The sequence below is a fragment of the Mixophyes fleayi genome, chromosome 1, assembly GCF_038048845.1.
Source record: "Mixophyes fleayi isolate aMixFle1 chromosome 1, aMixFle1.hap1, whole genome shotgun sequence".
Classification (NCBI taxonomy): domain Eukaryota; kingdom Metazoa; phylum Chordata; class Amphibia; order Anura; family Limnodynastidae; genus Mixophyes; species Mixophyes fleayi.
The window spans coordinates 124084646-124105864 of record NC_134402.1 but is presented as its reverse complement, the minus strand read 5'-3'; the positions used below and the strand labels follow the sequence as shown (position 1 = coordinate 124105864).

The following is a 21219-nucleotide window of genomic DNA, read 5'->3' as shown; positions in this document are numbered from 1 at the left end:
CTTCTCACCGATACGTTGAGAAAGAACTGCTCCCACTGCGAATCAAAGGCATCCACTTCGATAATAAAGGGTAATTCAGGATTTGTATGTATCAAAATTTGCGCTGATGTGAAAAGAGTCTTAAGTTGGGTAAAAGCTTCTTGAGCTTCAGTTGACCATTCAAAAGGAAACATGGTAAGTTGGTAAATTGCTTAATAGGAAAAATTATTCCAGAAAAGTTTCTTATAAATTTCAGGTAAAAATTGAACCGTTGAACTTCCTTTTCATTCTTAGGCACAGGTCAGTTAACAGCTGCATCTATCTTATTGGGATCCATGCTCAGATCATCAGGAGAAATTACGTATCCTAAGAATTGAATTTTAACTTTTTCAAATTTACACTTTTCCAATTTGATGTAGAAATGGTTCTTCTGAAGTCTTTCGAGTACAATATGGACATTTTTGCAATGTTCCTCCAGATTATCGGAGAATAAAAGAATTCCATCCAGATAGGCAACAACAAATTGGTCTAATAGATCTCTTAAGAGATCATTGATGAAATGCTGGAAATTTGCAGGGGTATTACATAGACCGAAAGGCATGACCAAAGACTCAAAATGTCCATATCTTATCCTGAAGGTGGTTTCCCACTCATCCCTTGCTGAAGAAGATTGTATGCCCCACGTAAATCAAGCTTCTTTGCCTTCTGTAGCCTCTCAAACAATTCAGGAATTAAAGGAAGTGGATAACAAATCTTGAATCTTATTGAGTTCCCTATAGTCAATACAGGGGCGTAGAGTAGAATCTTTCTTTTTGACAAAGAATAAGGTGGCACCAGCAGGACAAGTAGAATGGCGAATGAAGCCTTTCTTTAAATAAAGGATTATGAGTAGACCACTAGTGTATTCCCAGAATTATGGGAAATTTAGGTGAAGCAATCAATGAAAGCTTATAGCCTCATGATGCCCTGGTTCAATGGACATTTGTAGCTTGATGGTTTCATGAGTTACTGGCCCAGATGACGAAGGGGATCCATCTACAGTTTCCAGATTTACGGGAGCTTGTTTACTTCTTGATTCAGTATAGCTTCAGCAGTGGCACATCGATTAGGATCATCAAAAACTTGCCCCATAGCAGCGACAAAAGTGTCCAGATCTTTCAGGATAACACTCTCTTGCTCAACATAAGGAGAAACCCAGGCTAGGGCTTCCCCTATTAGGAGATTAATTTTGAAGAAGATCTTCATCTTATCATTATTAAACGGTGTAGGTTTCATCTGAAAATAAATGCTGCACTGGTTTAGGAAGCCTCTGTATAAGTGACGATCACTACTGAATTTTGCAGGCAATGGTGGACGCAAAATTTGTGCAGCAGCAATGTCATTCTTTTTTAAATCTTCCTGCAATTTAGCTCTTTGTTCTTGCTGAGTTTTAACAACGGTTTGTAGTGCTCTGATCTTGCTCTGAGAAATGCAGGCAAACTCTTGCAACACATTTATTTGGTTCTTCAGAGTTTTTAGCACAGCTTCCATCGCAGGCTCCATTTTTGGGCCAGATTATTCTGTAATGGTCTGGAGACTGAATAGGAATCCAATAGCAGTAAGGAAGGCAGGCCACAAGAAGATACACGTAGTTGTCAGGCACCGTTCCAGCACTCACCATCAGTGCCAGGGACGAACGCCTTCCTCTGTCGGCAGCATGGTCTGTTGCTAGGCAGCTGGACGACGGCCTCTCTCCTCCGGATTGCCGTGCGCATGTGTGTCCGTCTCGAGTCACTGTTTCCTAGCAACGGGACTCTTCTTTCTACTTCCTGTTGGCAGTCAGCTGTTTGGACCGCCTCCTCCACTGCCACCAATCAGGGATAGGGTACCTCTATTTAAACCTGCGCTGCACTAGGTAGACGCCAGCATCTATGCTCCAACATTTCAACCTGTCTCCCTGCTCTCTGACTGATCTCCTGTGTACCGACTCGGCTGTCCCTGGTTCTGCTTCTGGATCTCCCTTCGGCCTGATTGCTCCCGCTGTATCTGACATTTGGCTTGCTGACTCCAAATTGCATTACCTCTTGATACCACATTTGCCAGTACGGAATGACCTCTGCCTGCATGACCACATCTGTTCACTATCCACTCCACTGATAGCTAACTTGGAGGGCCGCGACCTGCACGTCCCTTGCTGCAAACTCCAATCTCCTTTGCAGTGGTCCCTGGCGTAGACCGGGGGCGTGCTTAGACTCCGCTCCTCCTAGCTTAGTAGCACAAATATCAGCAAGTGGCCTTCAGTCCCTGTCACTCATCACAGAAGTAGAGGACAAGCAGAGTTTGGGTCACGAGTAGTCGATAACTGAAGGCAGAATGCAGGAACAGGAACTAGATTACAGGCAGTAGCACAATAATCTGGCAAGGAAGACAGGAACAGGCCAGCCTTTCATAGAAGGTCAAGGAGAGGAGCCATAACATGCTAGAACATCAGGAGATCAATAAAACTGAGCTAGAACACAGAGTGAAGCCAAGGAGCTGTCCAACATCCAGAATAGCTCAGTCAGCAGAGCAGCAGTCCCCAGAAGCCCTGGGTTCGAATCCTTCATCAACATTGGCTTTGTCAGTTCTGCTGAGGCAGCACAACCTATAGGACACCTTGCACCTTAAAAATTCCACATTGAGAGATTATACGCATTTTACAGCTCCTCGTCGCATATACTCTTGTATTGACATGATTCATGTCTCCCATTCACTAACAGCTCTGAACATTCAAGCGGGTAACACTCCATTGTCCTGGTCTGATCATGCAGGTGTGAACATTCTCTTAGATCTATTGCAGCAGTATCATTGCCCAAGCAGATGACATCTGAATGATTCACTGTTGTTAAATGAGACAACCTTCTCTGGCATAAAATGGCAATCTCTGATTATTTTCAGGAGAACACATGTCCAGAGATTGGGAAGCTCATGAAGCCACTATATGTGGTCAACTTATTAGTGTTGCCTCAGCAGCTGAGAAGCTTGCTGCCGAGCAACGTATAGCTACGCTCCTAGCCCAACATCAGCAAAACTCTGATCTCTGCCTGCTCTCACAAATTGAATCACTAAATGGATCAATTAAATATCAAGAAATACTGTGCAAAAACAGTTCAGTTGAAAATGAATAGGCAAAAATGTCATACATTAAAATAATTTAATTGACCATGTTTATAAATATTCTCAAAACAGCTTCTTGCAAGCACAAGTGCCTTATTAGATCCATTTTTTTTGTTGAATCCTCTTACCTTTTCTAAATGTTACACCATGATTCTACTAATAAGCTCTGCCCTGTGTTTTATGGGTCTGGCATAATTGTGAAAAAAGTCTTTTACAAACAATTTTCAGAAATACCCCCTATGTAATAACTGCATGTTTTCTATTCTTTCAAGAGTTAATTAGTTAAAATTGTAATATTTTAATATTGTCTATTAATACTGTAATGTAGTGTTTAAACCACTTGCTGGCAGCCTGATACCTTGATTGTAATGAACTATTTAAATATGTATATAAGTCCGGTGTCTGTTTAATATAACAATTACGAAACAGTCTGTCTTTAACATGTAACTGCCAGTGATGAGCAGGGAAGAAAGAGGTTAAAGTATTTGAAAATCAATGAACACAAGTTTTTAATTAAAAAGTTTCTTCTAACAAAGCCCCCAAGTCAGTGAAGACTATCAGTCTGGCCTTTGCCAGGGTTTTCCATTATTCCCAAGCCAATTTACCATTTACCATTTATTTCTTATTGCTGTCGCCATCTCAGGATGGCTATAGTCTGGGATCTGAGATTAAAAAACATTTTTATTATTTAAATACAGCATTTGTTTTTATTTATTTTTTGTTAATAAAGTTATTCTCATATTTTCTTTTTTTGCCAACTTGTTCATCCGCTGATTTACCCCATACTGGCCTGGTGCGTGGTAAGACTCCTGTCAATACTGCCAGCCAGTTTTGCCATTGCTCATCTGCCCTAGTGATCTTTTAATGGTAAATTGGGAGATAGAAGATTTTCTATTGCAGCCATAGAAAATCTTCAATGACTCCCAGTGATAATAAACATACTCTTTATTACATTCCTGAAGATAAGAAACTTAAATTAATAAAATAATAGTCAGTGAGACTTGTTGAGAGAGACAAGATTTTTAGCTTTTGGAAGAATATAGTTTAGTAAGTGAAGAAGACCAGTCAGGTAAAGAGAAGTGACAGGCAGAGTAGTATAGACAGAAATAATATCAGAGGGAGAATCAGTGATTGATGAGATAAAGGAGGGTAATAGTCAGTGAAGTATAGTTGAGATATGAAGGTAGTGTAGAGAACTCAATAGACAGCATCCACCATCAGGCCTGTAGGAAGAACTTCAGCTACAATCGGCTATGTGTCCATAAGGACAAGACTGCCAGCTACACCTCTTCAGAGCTACTGCCACTAGGACCAGAAGGATACCAACCAACAACTTCATTCTATTAATTCTGTATTCAACAATACAGGTACATGGAACTAACAAAATTACATCCAGAAAAATATTAATCACCACATGTAAGTCCTGGCCGGGCGAATCACTGCAGAGCATTGCTGTCTATAGATATTTATTCACCTGCAGTTAACTGGCTTCCAGTGAGCTGGCTTTTACACTCCTGAATCATCTTCTTAAGTTAACCTCCCTAAGCTTCTCTTCTGTTATCATCACCCTAAGATGGCAATAGCAGAAAGAGGATAAGGGTGACACATGTACCGCTGCAATCCTTTTTAAATAGGCCCCCCTGTTTGTCTTTATCACCCAGTTACTGTTTTATTACTGTGTTTGTTCCCAATAGTAAAGCGCTATGGAATATGCTGGTGCTATATAAATAAATGTTGATGATTAATAGGCTTCCCCCATTTCTTAACTTTTCTTTATTTGACAAATAGACCCCAAAGTCTTGTTTTATGACTTTTATTTGTAAGGCTGGCGCTATATAAAAAAAATAATTTTAATATTAACAATAATAATAAAGCCCGACAAAGCTCTGTTTCCCATTACAATCTGGCTGTACCAATATGCAATTTGTGGAATTAAACCTCATTAATCAAATTGCTTTTTTCCTATATATTGTGAGCTTACAAGCAGTTGTTTGTCTTGTTTTATTTTATTTCCAATTGCAAAGCGCTGTGGAGTATGCTAGCACTATATAAATAAATATTAACAATGTGCAGAACATTTGTTAATATTACACAATCTTATGTGACAAAAAATATTTTGCTCCTGCTCTAGACTGATAAACAGGAGGTGTGCTTTACTGACATGCATGACAAGCGACTGCCATATACATTACAGATAACAGTAGGCCTGAATAGCTCCATGCAGGAGATATGGTTGTGCTCTCTCTCTACTCTACTGCCTGCTGTTCCTTTGCAGAGTGTTTAAGAAAGTTAGCTGAATAATAAAAGATCTGGCAGGCTCCTGCAGTGCAAACCCCCATCGCCTCTCCTGTCTCTCCCTCCTCCCTTGATTGCCCAGCAAAGTAATTCGGTGCTGGGGGAGGGAGCTGAGTGCTGAGATGTGACTGGCAGAGCCTGTCTAAGAAAATACCCAGGAACACTATACTGCTTCTTACAGTCCATTCGGTTCCTGGCAACGTGCTTTCATTTAGCTTCCTACACTTGTGGGGCTGGAAAAAAATGTGCTGGTTTAGAGACTGCTCACAACATCACTGAGAGACTGTTGCTGTTAGTTGCCCTGAACTTAGCAGGAGGAGGAAGAAAAGGAGGAGGAGGGCTTCACCTATATAAATAAATAAGCCCATTCTGACATAATAAGTCCTGATGGTAGAGGGCTGGATCAGAATGAAGAGAAGCTTGCACAGAGCCCCCAGCTCCAGCCACCTCTGCTCACATTTATAAAATAGTTGCTGCACACACATCAATGTGGAGCATGGGTGACACACTTCCAGGCTAACAGGAGGCAGAAGTATTGTTGGAGCCACAAGACACTGCATCCTATGCTCAGATCTCATACTGACATCATGCGTCTACAGTAGAGTGGCTTCTGAGCTCAAGAAATTTGTGTGTGTATCACTGGATAGAAATAACTAAAACTGGGAAAAGTTGGCTCTACTTCCAGCTGCAAGTAATTGAATGAACAGTAAGGAGGCCCTGACGAGGGAGAGTCGGTGACTGGAGGACTTTCGTCTGAGCCACTGCTACCTGCTGGACTTTACTGGACCAGTGCCACTCACCAGGAAGAAGGGGGTGCTCACTTAACATTGGAGGTGGGGATGGCAGCAGGGAGCATCACCACCCTGCCAATAGGGCCAGAAGATGGGGACAGCAGCCCCTTTCCCCCTGGAAACTTCAAGGACCCCAAGAGACTCTACTGTAAGAATGGGGGCTTCTTTCTAAGAATCAACTCAGATGGGAAAGTGGATGGATCCCGGGAGAAGAGTGACTCGCATAGTAAGTGTTCTGTATTTAGAGAGACAGACTCCTGTAATGCTGTTAGAGATTATGTAAAGTTCTCTCACCATTACTAAAATGACATATTCTAATGTGATTAAATGTTACAGAAACTGATTGATAACATAAATGTATCATTTTAAGAAACAAATATTAATAGTAACGTGTACTTACCACAGTAATGTGGTTAACGTGCCTGCCCCCTGTTTAGTAAACATTGCTCTGGGTCACCACATCATTCAGTGGAATGACCTGTCTGGGACTCTGGTCTCCAAATTTTGGCAGATGCCTGAATGCAGTCGCACATGAAACAGATAGATAGATGATAAAAAAATTAGATACAGAGATCATCTATTGAAGTCATTGGTCAATTACAAATATGCAGAAGAGAAGCACATAATGTTTTGCACCAATAAGCAGATTTGTATGCCGTGTATATAGACAGGTGTGTGCCTCCCAGGGGAGGGCTGGCAAATTTTATCCGGGGGTCAAGACTTGACTCAGTAGCTTATAAGGAACATTTTAAAGGAAAAATACTGCAAGTGGCCCAGTGACCCAGCCCAGGGTAGCCCACTATGGGACCGGCCCAGTCTGCCCCTGGTGTCTCCATTCCGCTTTTTAAGTGCATCCATACAAACAAATTTGTAGATATAGGCCCTGATAATGATGCACATGTTGTGAAAAGTAAAGATGTCATGTCTACTGTAAATTGTAGACCACCTCCTAGAATACTACTCATTGCAGCTTCTCTTATGTTATAAATGAGGAATGAAAGTAAGGGGACATGAGGACTGTACTTACTTCATGTGTCGTACTTGTACATTTTAATGTTTGAATTGCATTAGTTTATGTGTGCATATAAATGTGCTTTCCTGTATAAAATGTACCTAGATGATGTAAAATGTGTGAAATGGAAAGTAATGGCTGGTGCCTGAACAGCGTCACTACAGAGGAAACACGAGACTGGTTTTGCTTGTCCAAAAAGTTCAGATCCTCTAAAAAGTCACCTGCTAAACCTTGAATTCCAACCTAAATGAGCACCCAGCGCGCCTTAAACTTCATTTCAATTTCTTGTCCCGCTAACCAAAGACTTGTTTTTACATTTTGCTGCAGAAACAGGTCTATTACTGAAGTTAGTCTATATTCATAGAACAACCCAATCCGCCCAGTTCATCTCATCAAAACTTGTACCACTAAAGTTGTTGCCACCTTGATGCGCTAACTGAGGTGCGTACCTGTACAAACATGTGCAAAATAAATACACAGAAATAGGCATATAACATCACACCTTCCCCTCTCCCTCTCCATCCTCCGTCTCTCCCTCCTCTTTCCCCTCTTCTTTACCAGACTCAGAGACCAAGCATCAAAATTGGTCCTTTTTAATTAATATCGTGCTTACTGTGTATTTCGTAATTGCTTATTATTTTCAAGTGTAATATATTGCACTTGTGTTTCTGATTTATTTGTTCTCGTTTTGATGCTACTAATACAAAAAGTTATATGTAACAAAATACCATTTTCCCAGCACTGCAGCATCTTTCTAATTTTTCTGTGAAGGCTGTTACAAAACCTTAATCTCTTATTATAAACATTACCTTGTTCATATTGAGGTATATTTTGTATTGTTGTCTTGCAGTCATTTGAGTGGCAATTATATGTATCAGATACTATTTAAAATATTGGCAGTGAAGAAGATAAGTAGAAACAGAGGGGCCCATTTATAATTATTATAATTATTATTATTATTATTATTATTATAGTTAGTATTGTTATTGTCATTTACTTGTATAGCGTCACATACCACCCAACTGTCCCAATTTAGGTGCGACAGTCCCGATTTGAGGAGTCTAACCTGCACCCCATAGATCAGGACTTTTTTCCATATTCTATGACAAAAGAACAGGCAGGAATATTTGATAAACATGCGCCCCATGTAAATGCCAACGCGGTTATAGCTGTATATAGCATTCAGGCCTACTGTAAGTAAAATCATATTTAATATTAATATTTATTTAAGCAAGTTACCCCCTATTCTCCATGTATAGAGATTAGGTTGTACCAGGTGTGTGACCTGTGTCACACACCTGCCCCTGATCAGTATATACCAAGTATATGCTTTAGTTTCTGTTCTCAATGCGGCTGCCCGACTCATCTTTCTCTCACGCCGCTCCTCCTCCACCTCCCCTCTCTGTCTTGCCTTACACTGGCTCCCCTTTCCCTACAGGATCCTTTTCAAACTCCTCACCACCATTTACAAGGCTCTCTCCCAGTCTACTGCCCCCTATATCTCTAACCTCCTCACCATTCACACCCCTGCCCGCTCCCTGTGCTCGGCCAATGACCGTCGCCTCTCCTCCACTCTGATCACCTCTTCCCACTCCAGAATCCAAGACTTCTCCCGAGCTGCCCCCCTGCACTGGAATGACCTCCCTCGCTCCATCCGTCTCTCACCCATTCTGTGCTCCTTCAAACGGGCACTTAAAACTCACCTGTTGCTCAAAGCCTACCAACCATCCACTTAACCCTTACCTTGTTGTCCTTCACTAACCTCCTTCTCTCGTTCTCCTCTCTCTCCCCCAGCCCCGCCTTTCTCTCCCTTACTTTAATGGCTCCCTCTTGTGCCTGTTTGTCCACCCTCCCTTAGGATGTGAGCTCATATGAGCAGGGCCCCTCTCCCCTCCTGTCTCCTTACCTGTTCTTCTGCTCCATCTTCGCCCATATGTCTGCCCGGAGTTCTGAAGTACTGGTACTTTGTGTTTATTGCTCTGTACTATGTCATCCTGTATAGTCTTCTGTTTGTATTATGTACAGCGCTGCGGAAACCTGGTGGCGCCTAACAAATAAATGATAATAATAATAAAAGTATGTAATATCAGTGTCACCTGTGTATAGACATCAGTGTGTAACAGGTATGTGATATTGTTGTGACCTGTATATAGTGAGCATTGTGTATGATATCTGTGTAACCTGTGTATAGTGATCAGATTGTATCAGGTGTGTCATATCGGTGTGACCTGAATATAGTGCTCAGTGTGTATCAGGTATGATATTGGTGTGACCTGAATATAGTGCTCAGTGTGTATAAGGTATGATATTGGTGTGACCTGAATATAGTGCTCAGTGTGTATAAGGTATGATATTGGTGTGACCTGAATATAGTGCTCAGTGTGTATAAGGTATAATATTGGTGTGACCTGTGTATAGTGCTCTGTGTGCACCAGATGAGTGATATTGATGTCATCTGTGTATAGATATCAGTGTGTACCAGGTATGTGATATCAGTCTAACCTGTGTATAATGAGAAGTGTATACTATTTATGGGATATTGGTGTGACCTGTGTATAATGAGAAGTGTGTACAAGGTGAGTGATATTGGTGTGAGCTGTGTATAATAAGAAGTGTGTACAAGGTGAGTGATATTGGTGTGACCTGTGTATAATAAGAAGTGTGTACAAGGTGAGTGATATTGGTGTGACCTGTGTACAATGAGAAGTGTGTACAAGGTGAGTGATATTGGTGTGAGCTGTGTATAATAAGAAGTGTGTACAAGGTGAGTGATATTGGTGTGACCTGTGTACAATGAGAAGTGTGTACAAGGTGAGTGATATTGGTGTGAGCTGCATACCTCCCAACTTTAGGTGGGACAGACAAAATCTGAGGGCTCAGTCCCACTGTCATGATCAAGACAGCTTTGTCCTGCCGGTCAGAAAGTTGGGAGGTTTGTCCTATTCACTGCCACTCTGGCGAGCAGCAGTGAATGAGCAGCTGCCACTGGAAGTTGGGAGGTATAGTGATCAGTGTGTATCAGCTGTGTGATAGTGACTGGTGCAAGGTTTCACAGCACTCTAGGCAAAATGTCAGCCTACCGCCCCTGCACTCCCCCAATACTGTCTCAGCCCCTCACAAACACTTAACTTTTGAAAATAAATAGTTACAAATTCTGCTTTTATTATTCATGAGCAAACACAGGATGTGTAGAGGGGGGCTTCCATGTCATGCCACCAGAGTGGGCATGACCATCATGTAAGGGGAGTTGCAATAATTCTATAGACACCGAGGCCTCTCTACAACCCATTCCTATCCCCATCAAATACACGGTAATGCTGTGTGCACTACTGTTAGGTGCATGCAGTTCACCCTTCACTAGCAGAGCAGTGTGAAGCATTACATACTTCCCAACTGTCCTTGCAGTGGGTACAAAGTCCTGACTGAGTCGTACAGTCACCCAAAATCTGGAATGTCCCACCAGAACCAGAACAGTTGTCAGACTCTCCTGCCCTTTCCTACCTGTTCATGAAGTTTTCCCTACCTGCGGCTGCTGGTGACTTAAGTTGCTGCTTTTCTGGATCCTGGGATATTGTTGTCCTGTTTGGAAAAAGGATAGGTACATGAAATATGGAATCTTTAACATTGAATGAACCCTCTGAGCCTCCTTCACCCAAATCAACAGCGTCCAAGTTTAATAATTAGGCCCCCATCCCCGACTTTAAATTAATATCATTACATTCAATAAATAGACCTATCTCCCCCAACCAGCTTTGATATTAAATTAATATTATTCCCATTTAATAAAAAATGAATTTCTCTCCAATGAGCCTCAACATTAAATTAAAAGTTTTCACATTTTATAAATTGATCTATTTCCATCCCAAACAGTCCTGACATTTAATAATTAGTATTCATATTTAATACATAGCCCTCCTTCTCCACAAACTCTGTCCCTCCATTCATTTAATAGCTCCCAAATCATCCCAGCACTATAAATGTATAGTGCCATCACCCCACATTAAATATCCACCAGCATAACTACATTATTATAATAAATACCCCACTCCCCACTATCAAATAAATAGCCCCCACTGATAAATTAACACTTCCCACCCAACAGTAAATGATTAACCCCTTGCAATCGGGAAAAACATAATACCTAATTTTTTATAGTTTCTATCATTAAATAGCAATGCACTGTATAATTGCATATAGTTTGAATAATACGTAAATGAAATAGCATTCTAACATGTAATTGTATAAATTGTTTTGTGTAGTGAAAAGTCACCTTAATATTAAATTAATAGACCAGGGCACCATCCCAAACATTAACCCCCCCCTCTCTCCTCCCCCACACTTACCTGCTTCCATATGGATGTCAGCAGGGGAGAACATGCATGCCCGTCTGGTCCTGCAGGCCACCATAGAGTTCATATTTGCCTTACCTGGGGGCAGGGCTTGTCTGCTTCCAGGGGCGGAGCTTGTCAGCACAGAGGAGCGCTGCTGCCTCTTATAGATGAACGTAAGCCTGACATGGTCAGGCTCAGGACAGCGAACCAACACAACCGTGCAGCGGTCGGTGGCTTAAGAAGTTACTTTAATTAAAAACTGTTGACGCCGCATGAAAATAAAGTCTTCTTTTCAGTGTCCGATGGCCACCTCAGTGGCGCACCCCCGCCACTCAAATCCCGACGCCCTAGGCAGCTGCCTAATGGTAACTCCGGGTCTGTGTGTGATATCTGTGTAGTCTGTGTATAGTGATCAGTATGTATCAGGTGTGTGATATCTGTGTTACCTGTGTATAAAGCTCAGTGTGTTCAGAGGAGACTTATATAAATTCTTAGCATCCCCTCTAGAATGAAACCCACCAAAAGGAGCACAAACAAAACACCATAATAATATTCACTTTGTAAGCTTAATAAGTGATGGGAATAAATAAGTAAAAATATAATGAATCAAAGCAGAGCATAACAATGTAAAACAATCATCGAACCATTAAAACAAAAACATTATATATCCCAAGTGCGTTCAGAAATAGGTATAGCATGAGTTGAATAATGAAATGGTTCATACATAAAATAAACATTAATCAATAAACACATTAGACCTGATGGGAATGATTTAGAACAGTGGAGATAACAGTTTATATTTTTGCTTTTCCTCAAATGTTTTAATATTTTTTTTAGCCAATGTAGGAAGTTCAGATGATTCACATTTTAGTATCTTGTCATCCATTTCTGTGCAAGCAGAGAATTGTTATCTCTTTGTTCAGCATATTTTTTCACCAGAAAAGCTATGCAACAATATTCCTGAGTATTGTTTTGGTAATGGCCCAAGGAATTGAACTCTTAAGACACTGTCGAGGGTATTCAATTGTTAGCGTGACGGGTGAAAATCCCACGCTCGAAAAATATTACCGTTAATACAGTAATTACTCGCTGAATTACAGCTCGCAGCTCCCTGAGCTGCGAGCTGAAATCCAGCGAGTAAATTACCGTATTAACGGTAATTACGCGCAAATTACCGTAATATTTTTTAGAGCAGGGGATTTTCACCTGTCTCGCTAACAATTGAATACCCCCCTGTATGACTTATTAGCACATGACTTTAAAGTACTGATATTCTTTGGAAATGTTAAATGTGGGAGCAGCACTGCTCAAAATAAAACAGCTTAAACTTGTGTGTACTGATGTAAAAAAAATATAAAACAGCAATATAATAGTCCCTCCCAGCTCTCCTTGTCTCCATATGCTACACTTGTCTAGATCATACTTGCCTACCTTTTGGCAAGTTGTATCCGGGAGAGGGGCGTGTCTAGAGGGCGGGAGGGGGCGGACCAAATGCAGCATTTTGGCCCCGCCCCCTGCGACAAATATGCCTTTTTGTCGCGGGGGCCTGGGCCAAAATGACGCGATTCCCCGTGAATCGCGTCATATTGGCCCCGCAATTGCGGGACGCGGGAGATTTGCCAGGTCTCCCGGGAGTCCGTGAGACTGACCTGAATTTCGGGACTCTCCCGGACATTCCGGGAGAGTTGGCAAGTATGGTCTAGATTAGTGTTGGGGAACTTTTTTTAATCAGAAGGCCCATTTTCAAAGGATCTCATAAGGCCGCATGTTGTATTACAGGTTGATAAGGGTATACATTCAGTATTTATGCACAAAAATTATACATATTCTGTATATATAGATAGTGACACCTATCTACTGCTCCAATATCTTTGAAATGGATGATTCACTTAGTTTTAGTTTGTTCGGTCCCTAAAAGCCATACAGGTTTTTTCAGGTGGCACATTCAACTTATTGTTAATCAAGATGCATCTGGAGTCTGAATTTTAGGAATATAAACATCATCATCATCATATATTTATTTACATAGCACCGCTAATTCCACAGCGCTGTACAGAGAACTCACTCACATCAGTCCCTGCACCATTGGAGCTTACAGTCTAAATTCTCTAACATACACACACAGACCAAGAGTGTTAATCTTACACAATTGGGCCTGGCTGTAAACCCCAGACCAGGTCTAGCTAATCCGTGGTTCTCCATGTGTTTTGAAACTACAAGTCCCAGCATACCTTGGCTGGCTATCTGCCGGCAAATTTTGCTGGGGCTTGTAGTTTCACAACACCCGGAGAGCCACAGGTTAGCCAGGCCTGCCCTAGACTGTCAAACAAGTAGGCTGATCTTCTGATAGAGACTCATAGGGGCATATTCAATTAGCTTTTTGATTCGCGGTAACGCGTGTTGCCGCGAAAAGTGCGCGTTCTTGCGGGTATTACGGTACCGCATTAACGCGGATTTTCGTTCGCAACCCTATGGGCTGCGAATGAAAATCCACGTTATAGCGGTACCGTGTATTACGTTTCGCGGCTGTTCCGGCGCGTTACCGCGAATCTAAAAGCTAATTGAATATGCCCCATAGTATTGATACATTAAACTTAACTAGCAATTACCCTATCATATAAAAACATCCTGAAACAAATAACAAGTATTTATTGTTTGCTGTTATGTAATATTGAATCAGAAAATGTTATGTATGGTAGGTGACATTAAACTTAAATAAATAAATATAGATCAACTAAAAAAAAACAGGAGATAAACAGAGACTGATGGCATTATTTCCACTAACAACATTTTAAGTAAAGAAAACCTACCGTATTAGCTAGGTACCATTACATGGTACATGGTTTGTTCGGTTACAGACCAAGAAAACAAAACAACACATCACCTGATATCATAAGCAACATCAATGGAGAAATCAATAATATTTTTAGTCCAGATACAGTATACATATACTATTAGGGTGAATTTATGAGAGGATGCTGTATTGAGTTAGTGTGCTTCCACTCTCTGTACTTCCCTAGGAGGTATATGCCACTATCGGGCACATTTACACACTGATAATACCTTCCTTTCTGCGCCTCGCTTCTGCATTGGTAAAAAAAAAGGTAAAACAGCCTACTTCCCCTATGTGGACTTTCCTCTCAGTGAATTAAATGATTGCTTTTTTTCCCAAATATACTGCTTATTTTACTGTCATTTAGCTAATATTGGACTAGGAAACATTGAAGTATTAGAAGTGCCTTATGTATGGATTTTTTCAATTGCAATACATTGATTTATTTGTGCCAATCTACAAGTTTATGTTGTGTACCTGGGATACCGATACAGCAGCCCACTGACAGCTGTAGTAACTGCCGGCTCCAAGGTTTGATGAAAGAACACAAAGTTAAAATTTTCTTATGTGTAGCGATCTCTAATTTTCACAATTTTGGTCATTGTCATGATTTTGATGCCAAAGCCAACACACAATTTTGACTAGTAGCCTCTAAAAAGCACCATCTGGCCATGCAAAGCAATGTACTGCGACATAACCCAGGTGTAGTAAGATAATGTCACAACAGAGGAACATGATTTTAGTTCTTAGTAGCTTTATACTGTCCTGCCATAAATTGACCCATTTTCTTGTTAATAATAATTAAGTGGACCAGTATACGTTGGTACGCCATACCGCCACCTCTCCAACTCAACTGCTGTGATTGTAAAACTATCCAATTACATTCACTTACATTTTCATACTGCCACCAGAGCCGGATTAACAAAATGGGCTTTCTGGGCTATAGCCCAGGGGCCTCGGGCAGTTGGGGGCCCTAACAAAGATTTTTAGTGGGCAGTGTTTTATAATTGTTGGGTTTTTTTTTTCATAACACAGGCCTGTGATCGGATGGGGACGCCCCACCCTTGGGCTGGGGTGTGGGGTGGGAGGAGAATTGTCTGCAGAGGGGGCAGGGGCCTCACAGTACACTTAGCCCAGGGGCCTACATTGCTTTAATCCGGCCCTGACCGCCACTCCTAAAGTTCCTCTTCGACCACTGTATATGTACAGTATATATACACATATAAAGAGAGCGACAGAGAGAAAGAAAGAGAGATAGATATATGCATTATCTATATAAATCCAAACTGTTAACCATTACAAAGTATATTATTGCACTGAATGATTTCTTGAGTAGAACTTATACATGACTGCTTTAACAATGAATCTATTGATGAAAAAGGTAATGGTAATACACCATCTGTAATAATATTAGATGACTGAAATTGTGTAATTATGGAAGATTACTGGTCATTTACACTTAAATAAGACCAAAATATTTCCTTAAACAGGTTTCTTCAGTTTGAAGCACATCTTGCAAAGTCAAGAACAAAATGTTCCCAAACAAAATCAGGATCAAAATTAGGTGAACGATTTAGAGAATGGGCCTGTTAAGACCAAATAAATGATTTTACCTGTTGCCGTGGTTAAGTACTCTGACAGGAAGCTATTATATAAAATTGGTCCTAGATTTGTGTTTTTCAAACAAGTCTTCCTTGCACATGTCCACATACATGATAATCCTAAAAGACCCTGTGTTCAAGTCTGTCAACAAACCATCACTATGGTTTTTGTGTTCAGGATAACCTTAAAGGAGAACATGTGTGTTAGCCTGTAGCATAAATAGACGTGTTGAGTCACTGATGAGAAGAGCTTTAATAAATTGACATCAGTGAGTGGGAGCATGCAGGATCAAATTATGAGAATCACTGTGGACCAGCTACCTTAAAGGAAGTTAAGATTATTTTAAAGGGTCATATAAACAAGATGTAATGAGTGTTACTTCCTGCTAAATACTCATAGTACCCCTTGTAATGTGCAGGCACTGACCCTACACTGTAACACTGTGCCTTAGTTAAAGTGTAAATAAAGAGTGCGTTGAACTTACTGTATATGAGTCATGATTATTGTTGGGCTGAATCTCTGACCCCTACATTACTCACATATGTCTGCAGTGTTTTAAATAGATTTGAGATTGATATATCTTCTAATCATACATGCCTGCCCCCATATTTCAGGGAATCCTCCCAGACTACTGGGAGAGTAAACCACCCACCCAAATCCCACATCTCCTTTGTGTAATGAGGGTTGGGCTTTGATTATTCAATGCATTGCCGGTTCTTATGATGTGATTTGCACCAACATGGCCCTGTCCCCCCATTGCGCTATGATGCGATTCCGTCCACAATGGGTTGGGAGCCATGATGACACAAGATGCATAGCCACACCCCTGGCAATTGCACATTGAACCTCCCATGCAGGATCTCCCATGGGGAGGTCTAGAAAGTAGGCAATTATGCTTCTACTACTCTACACTTAAACTAATTTTCCATTTTTTATTTCTGCTCTCAACTTTGTAATAGTTTGTGTTTTTGTATGAATAAAAAACTCAAACTGACTGCCAGAATAGACATTACATGAGATTTGGTTCAGAGACACTTCTACTGTCAGTAGTCAGTGACTAGTGACACTCGTAGCTCTTATGAGTCACTCCTCACTAAGTACAGATTATCACAGTGATAGAGGCCCCCCTAAGCCTTGTTCCCTGTCTCGGAGGACATATATATCGCATCACCCTCATTACAGTACTGCTCTGCTGAGCTTCAAAATATCCATGTATTGGAAAGGGTTAAAGTATCTACCCACAGGCTTTTAGTGTCATGGTGTTTACATTGTTCTAGATTTCACTGATGAACTGTTGTCTCCGGGAATTCATCAGTGGAAAATATTAGCATTCTCTCTCTATGGAAGAATGGTGGTGTCTGCACATATTATCTTTATTATCAGAGGCTCTCTAGAATCTATTAAATAGATATGGTTTTGTTTTTGATGGATTTCCGGACAAATACTGCATGGGAAGTGATGGTTTCAGCAGCTGGAAACTGGTAACTAGCTTGGAAATATAGTTAACATTTCTCTATGCTTGAAACAGAGTTTGGGTTTTTTGCTCATGCACTGGATGAAGGGGGTTAGTGGTTAAAGTGCTGGCCTTAAATACACAACTTTGTGGGTTTGTTTTCAGTCTTAGCCACTTAGTCTCCGTGTGATGTTGGGCAAATCACTTTCCTCCCCCTTACTTGGTTTACCCACCTGCACTTGAGAATTAAAAGATATTTACTTAACGCCCTCTGGGATGTACTGTGCAGTGTAACATGTGCCACTTGCTTCCTATGCAGCAGCTGTGCAAAGGTATTATGAATGAGAAGAGGTGATTAGGATTAATCTATATCACTATCAGTTATATTATATCTCTTATATTTACTGTTTTATTTGTTATTATTAGTATCAATTGTGAACGCATCACTATTTTCTGAATTATTTGTTCAATATTAAAATCCTACTTTACATGCATACAACCTACCCTGTAGTTTCAGATTAAACTGTGGGAATTCTTGAGTGTTTATTTCTTCACCCTCTGTTTTGAAGAAGAGCAGGTCAAAGTCACTTTAGGGAGGCCTGATGATATTCACATTTAGCATTCCATCATTTATTTACTCTGGAATATTTCCTAGTCAGAAGTAGGGTTCTTAGTTCTCATTAGTCTAAGCTGTTCCAGTTTATACAGACATCATATTAACAGTACAACACTCCTAATAGTATTTCAAACAATATATGCAAATAGGTTAAACAAGATCATATGTACAGTAACATTTACATATACATTTTCACTTTTGCTACATGTGAAAAACATTCCTCAGACACTAACAAGTATTTCCCATACTAATTTGCCCAATTAAAACATCATTTGTTAAGACTTTGGTGCTTTCCACCACAAGGGAACACGGCTAAGAATCACCTAATCACAAGATGAACGTATGAATGTTGCTTTACATATTGGTGGGTTTGACATGAACATCATCCTGTATCAGAAGACATCTGAGACAAGCAGGAAAAAAATACATTAAGGTGCCTTGACCTAGAAATGGCTTCTCTGGAAAACAATCATGGACACAACATACATTATTTTCATACAGCATTCATGTGTCCGCCTTGCGTGTGCAATAAAAACTAGTTTGTATTACATGCCCATTATTAGTAATGAATGATCCCTACTTATCGCCACATTTTAGCTGCGGCTTCATGTGGAGTCACATACAGTAAATGCATGGAATTAGCATAGTGAACAGAGGAAGTCAGAGAGATCATCAGTTCCCATACTGAAAGCAAACTGTCTTTGTCCCTCCATGTCTGCTGCATGGTGTTTTTTTCTGTAGTGAAACAAATACGGATCAAGTGCTTTTCTTGCATTTGCAATTACATCAATAATCTCTGCAGCCACCTCTGTTCTGATATACATTAACAGGTCTATTTATTAATGGTAGAAAAACAGGTGTTTTTGCTGGAGATAATGCTTCTCCCGATCTATCAAGGGCTACAGCCGTGCTATGGCATTGGAAGCCTATGCGGAAACTCTCTACCACCACTATTCTCTTATCACTATCGCCATCTCAGAATGGCAATAATAGAGGATATTGATAGAAAAAATGCTTTATTTATTTAGATGTTTTTTTCCCCCCAAATATGAATACAACCAAACTAAAAAATATATTTTGTATATTTATATGAGTTAAATCAGACTCTTTCTTATTATTTTGTCACACATATGTACTCCACCTGTATCTCTTTACCTTAGGTGCACTACTATACAAATGGGTAACTCTGTTTGCAGCTTTTCTTTCCAGATTGACAGCTAAATACCTAACTCCTTTTCTAGAAGCCTGTGGCAAACCCCTCTCTTTGTCACAATGCGTTTACTGTCTATGTGACATGCATTCATTGTAGGGAACACTTTTCTATTTCAAGGTGTGCTTGTAGTTGTACATCGGCCCTTCTTACTGCAATAGGAATAAAGAACGGGGGCAGACCATTTTGCACCAGATGAAATGTAGAGCTGTGTGTATACACATGTAAAGTTTGGTGTGTAAATGGTAGGACAGAATGACCAGAAATATGAGAGGTGAAGGGACAATTAAGTTCAGAGAATGCGACAGCTGTGAGCTGCAAGAAATACGATCATATTACTGGCCAAGCAGATGTCAGATGAATTAGTACGGAATTTACATCTTCCTCTACTTTACAGATAAAGCGAATAATGTAGTATATATTTAAATGGAGAATCTACATTTGGATCTCACATGCGCGTGTGTAAAGAACTAGTAAAAACTGTTGCTTGATGTAAAGAATCATCAAGCAACAGTGTATAGCAGTTCTAGGTGTAATACATTTATGGTGTAGTGGCTGTGTGTTCTGATGATGAGTGAAATATCTATATCATTTATATACTGTATATTGTTTGCCAACATAGTTGAAGGGTGTAAATCATCACTATAATCAAATAAACTAATCAGATATTTGTTTTCATTGCCTTAATTTACACTAAATAAATACATTCTATGGGGGCTGTTTATTAAAAAGTGGCAATAGGGATGTATTCCTATATAAAATCTGCTGTCGCCAGAATTTACTAATACAATATGGCTGTGTCAATACTGTCCGGGATCGGTAAGAGTAGTCTTACCACTTTGCCAGGCCAAGTGTCCAGGGAAATGCATATGTGTAGGAAGCCGAAGAATCCTATAGCCAATGGGGGTTAACCACTTGATAGGTAGGAGCTTTTCTCTGCCCTAAGTGCTGATTGGCTGCTATAATTAAAGTGTTCTTTTACACCTTTGAGCAATATTAATAAATATCCATAATTTTCTTCATTAAAATGGGACTTTATTTTTTTTATTTTTTTTCATCATCAGTATTTTTATTGAACAATTTTTAAAGATATATGGGGTACAGAAAAAAAAAAGGGGGAAAGAGAAGAATACAAACAAAGGGGAGCACATAGGGGAGTCACCGCACAGGGGGAAAGGATCACTCGAATAACATAAGGCACACTATATAAACAATGTACATTTAACATTCAGTGTTAAAAGTAAAAAAAAAATGATACAGCAAAACATATCAACCTTCATTATGACCTCCACGAGATGCTTCTACCATGGGAGGGGTATCGGGGGGTTGGAACTGCTCGACAGGCTGGGGGGATTCTATGAATGGGACTTTATTTTTAACCCTTACAGTCTGTATGGATGTCCTCTTCAGTTCCCAGCTAATACCTGTACAAATAGAGAATGCTAAGCACTTTATCAGGAGCTCTCTATAAATCTTCATCTGGGAAGATCATGCTATGTGCCGATGTAATCCACTCTCATAGTTGCAGAGAAAGAGGGACATCCCCTGGAGAGAGAGAAGAATCATCATCATCTTCAGGTAATTATATACCTGATGATGATGATGATGGTTCTTCTCTCTTTCGAGGTGAAGAAACAGATGTACTGCTGACAACTAGTAGCAGGGAGCAGTTGCAGTTATATAGACCTCCTTTCTAGCTGAACATTGATTAATTGAATAAATGGGTAATTTTGGATGTTACAGTTTAGCCTTTTTGAAGGGTATATATATTCCATCAACACCACTTGGTTCAATTTGTTTGTGTTATCACTTGTATTGGCTATTATTTTATGTACAGTGCTACATAATAAAATATACTATGTAAACCTTGTGTAGTGATCATTTATATTTGGGCAAGTTGAAAGATGTGTCTGATAATATTTGTCCTTTGTCTTGATAATATTACACCCAGATACGTCATGA

General features: G+C 40.2%; 1 protein-coding gene across 1 annotated transcript in view; it reads left to right on the top strand.

The window, feature by feature from the left end:
- The first annotated feature begins 5508 nt into the window (after window positions 1-5508).
- The window catches only part of FGF2 (fibroblast growth factor 2), a 46694-nt gene continuing 30983 nt past the window's right edge, over window positions 5509-21219 (top strand). The window contains exon 1 of the mRNA XM_075200203.1: window positions 5509-6426. Within this exon, the coding sequence (XP_075056304.1) occupies window positions 6249-6426 (178 nt within the window). The 5' untranslated portion in view covers window positions 5509-6248. The remainder of the gene's footprint in view (window positions 6427-21219) is intronic.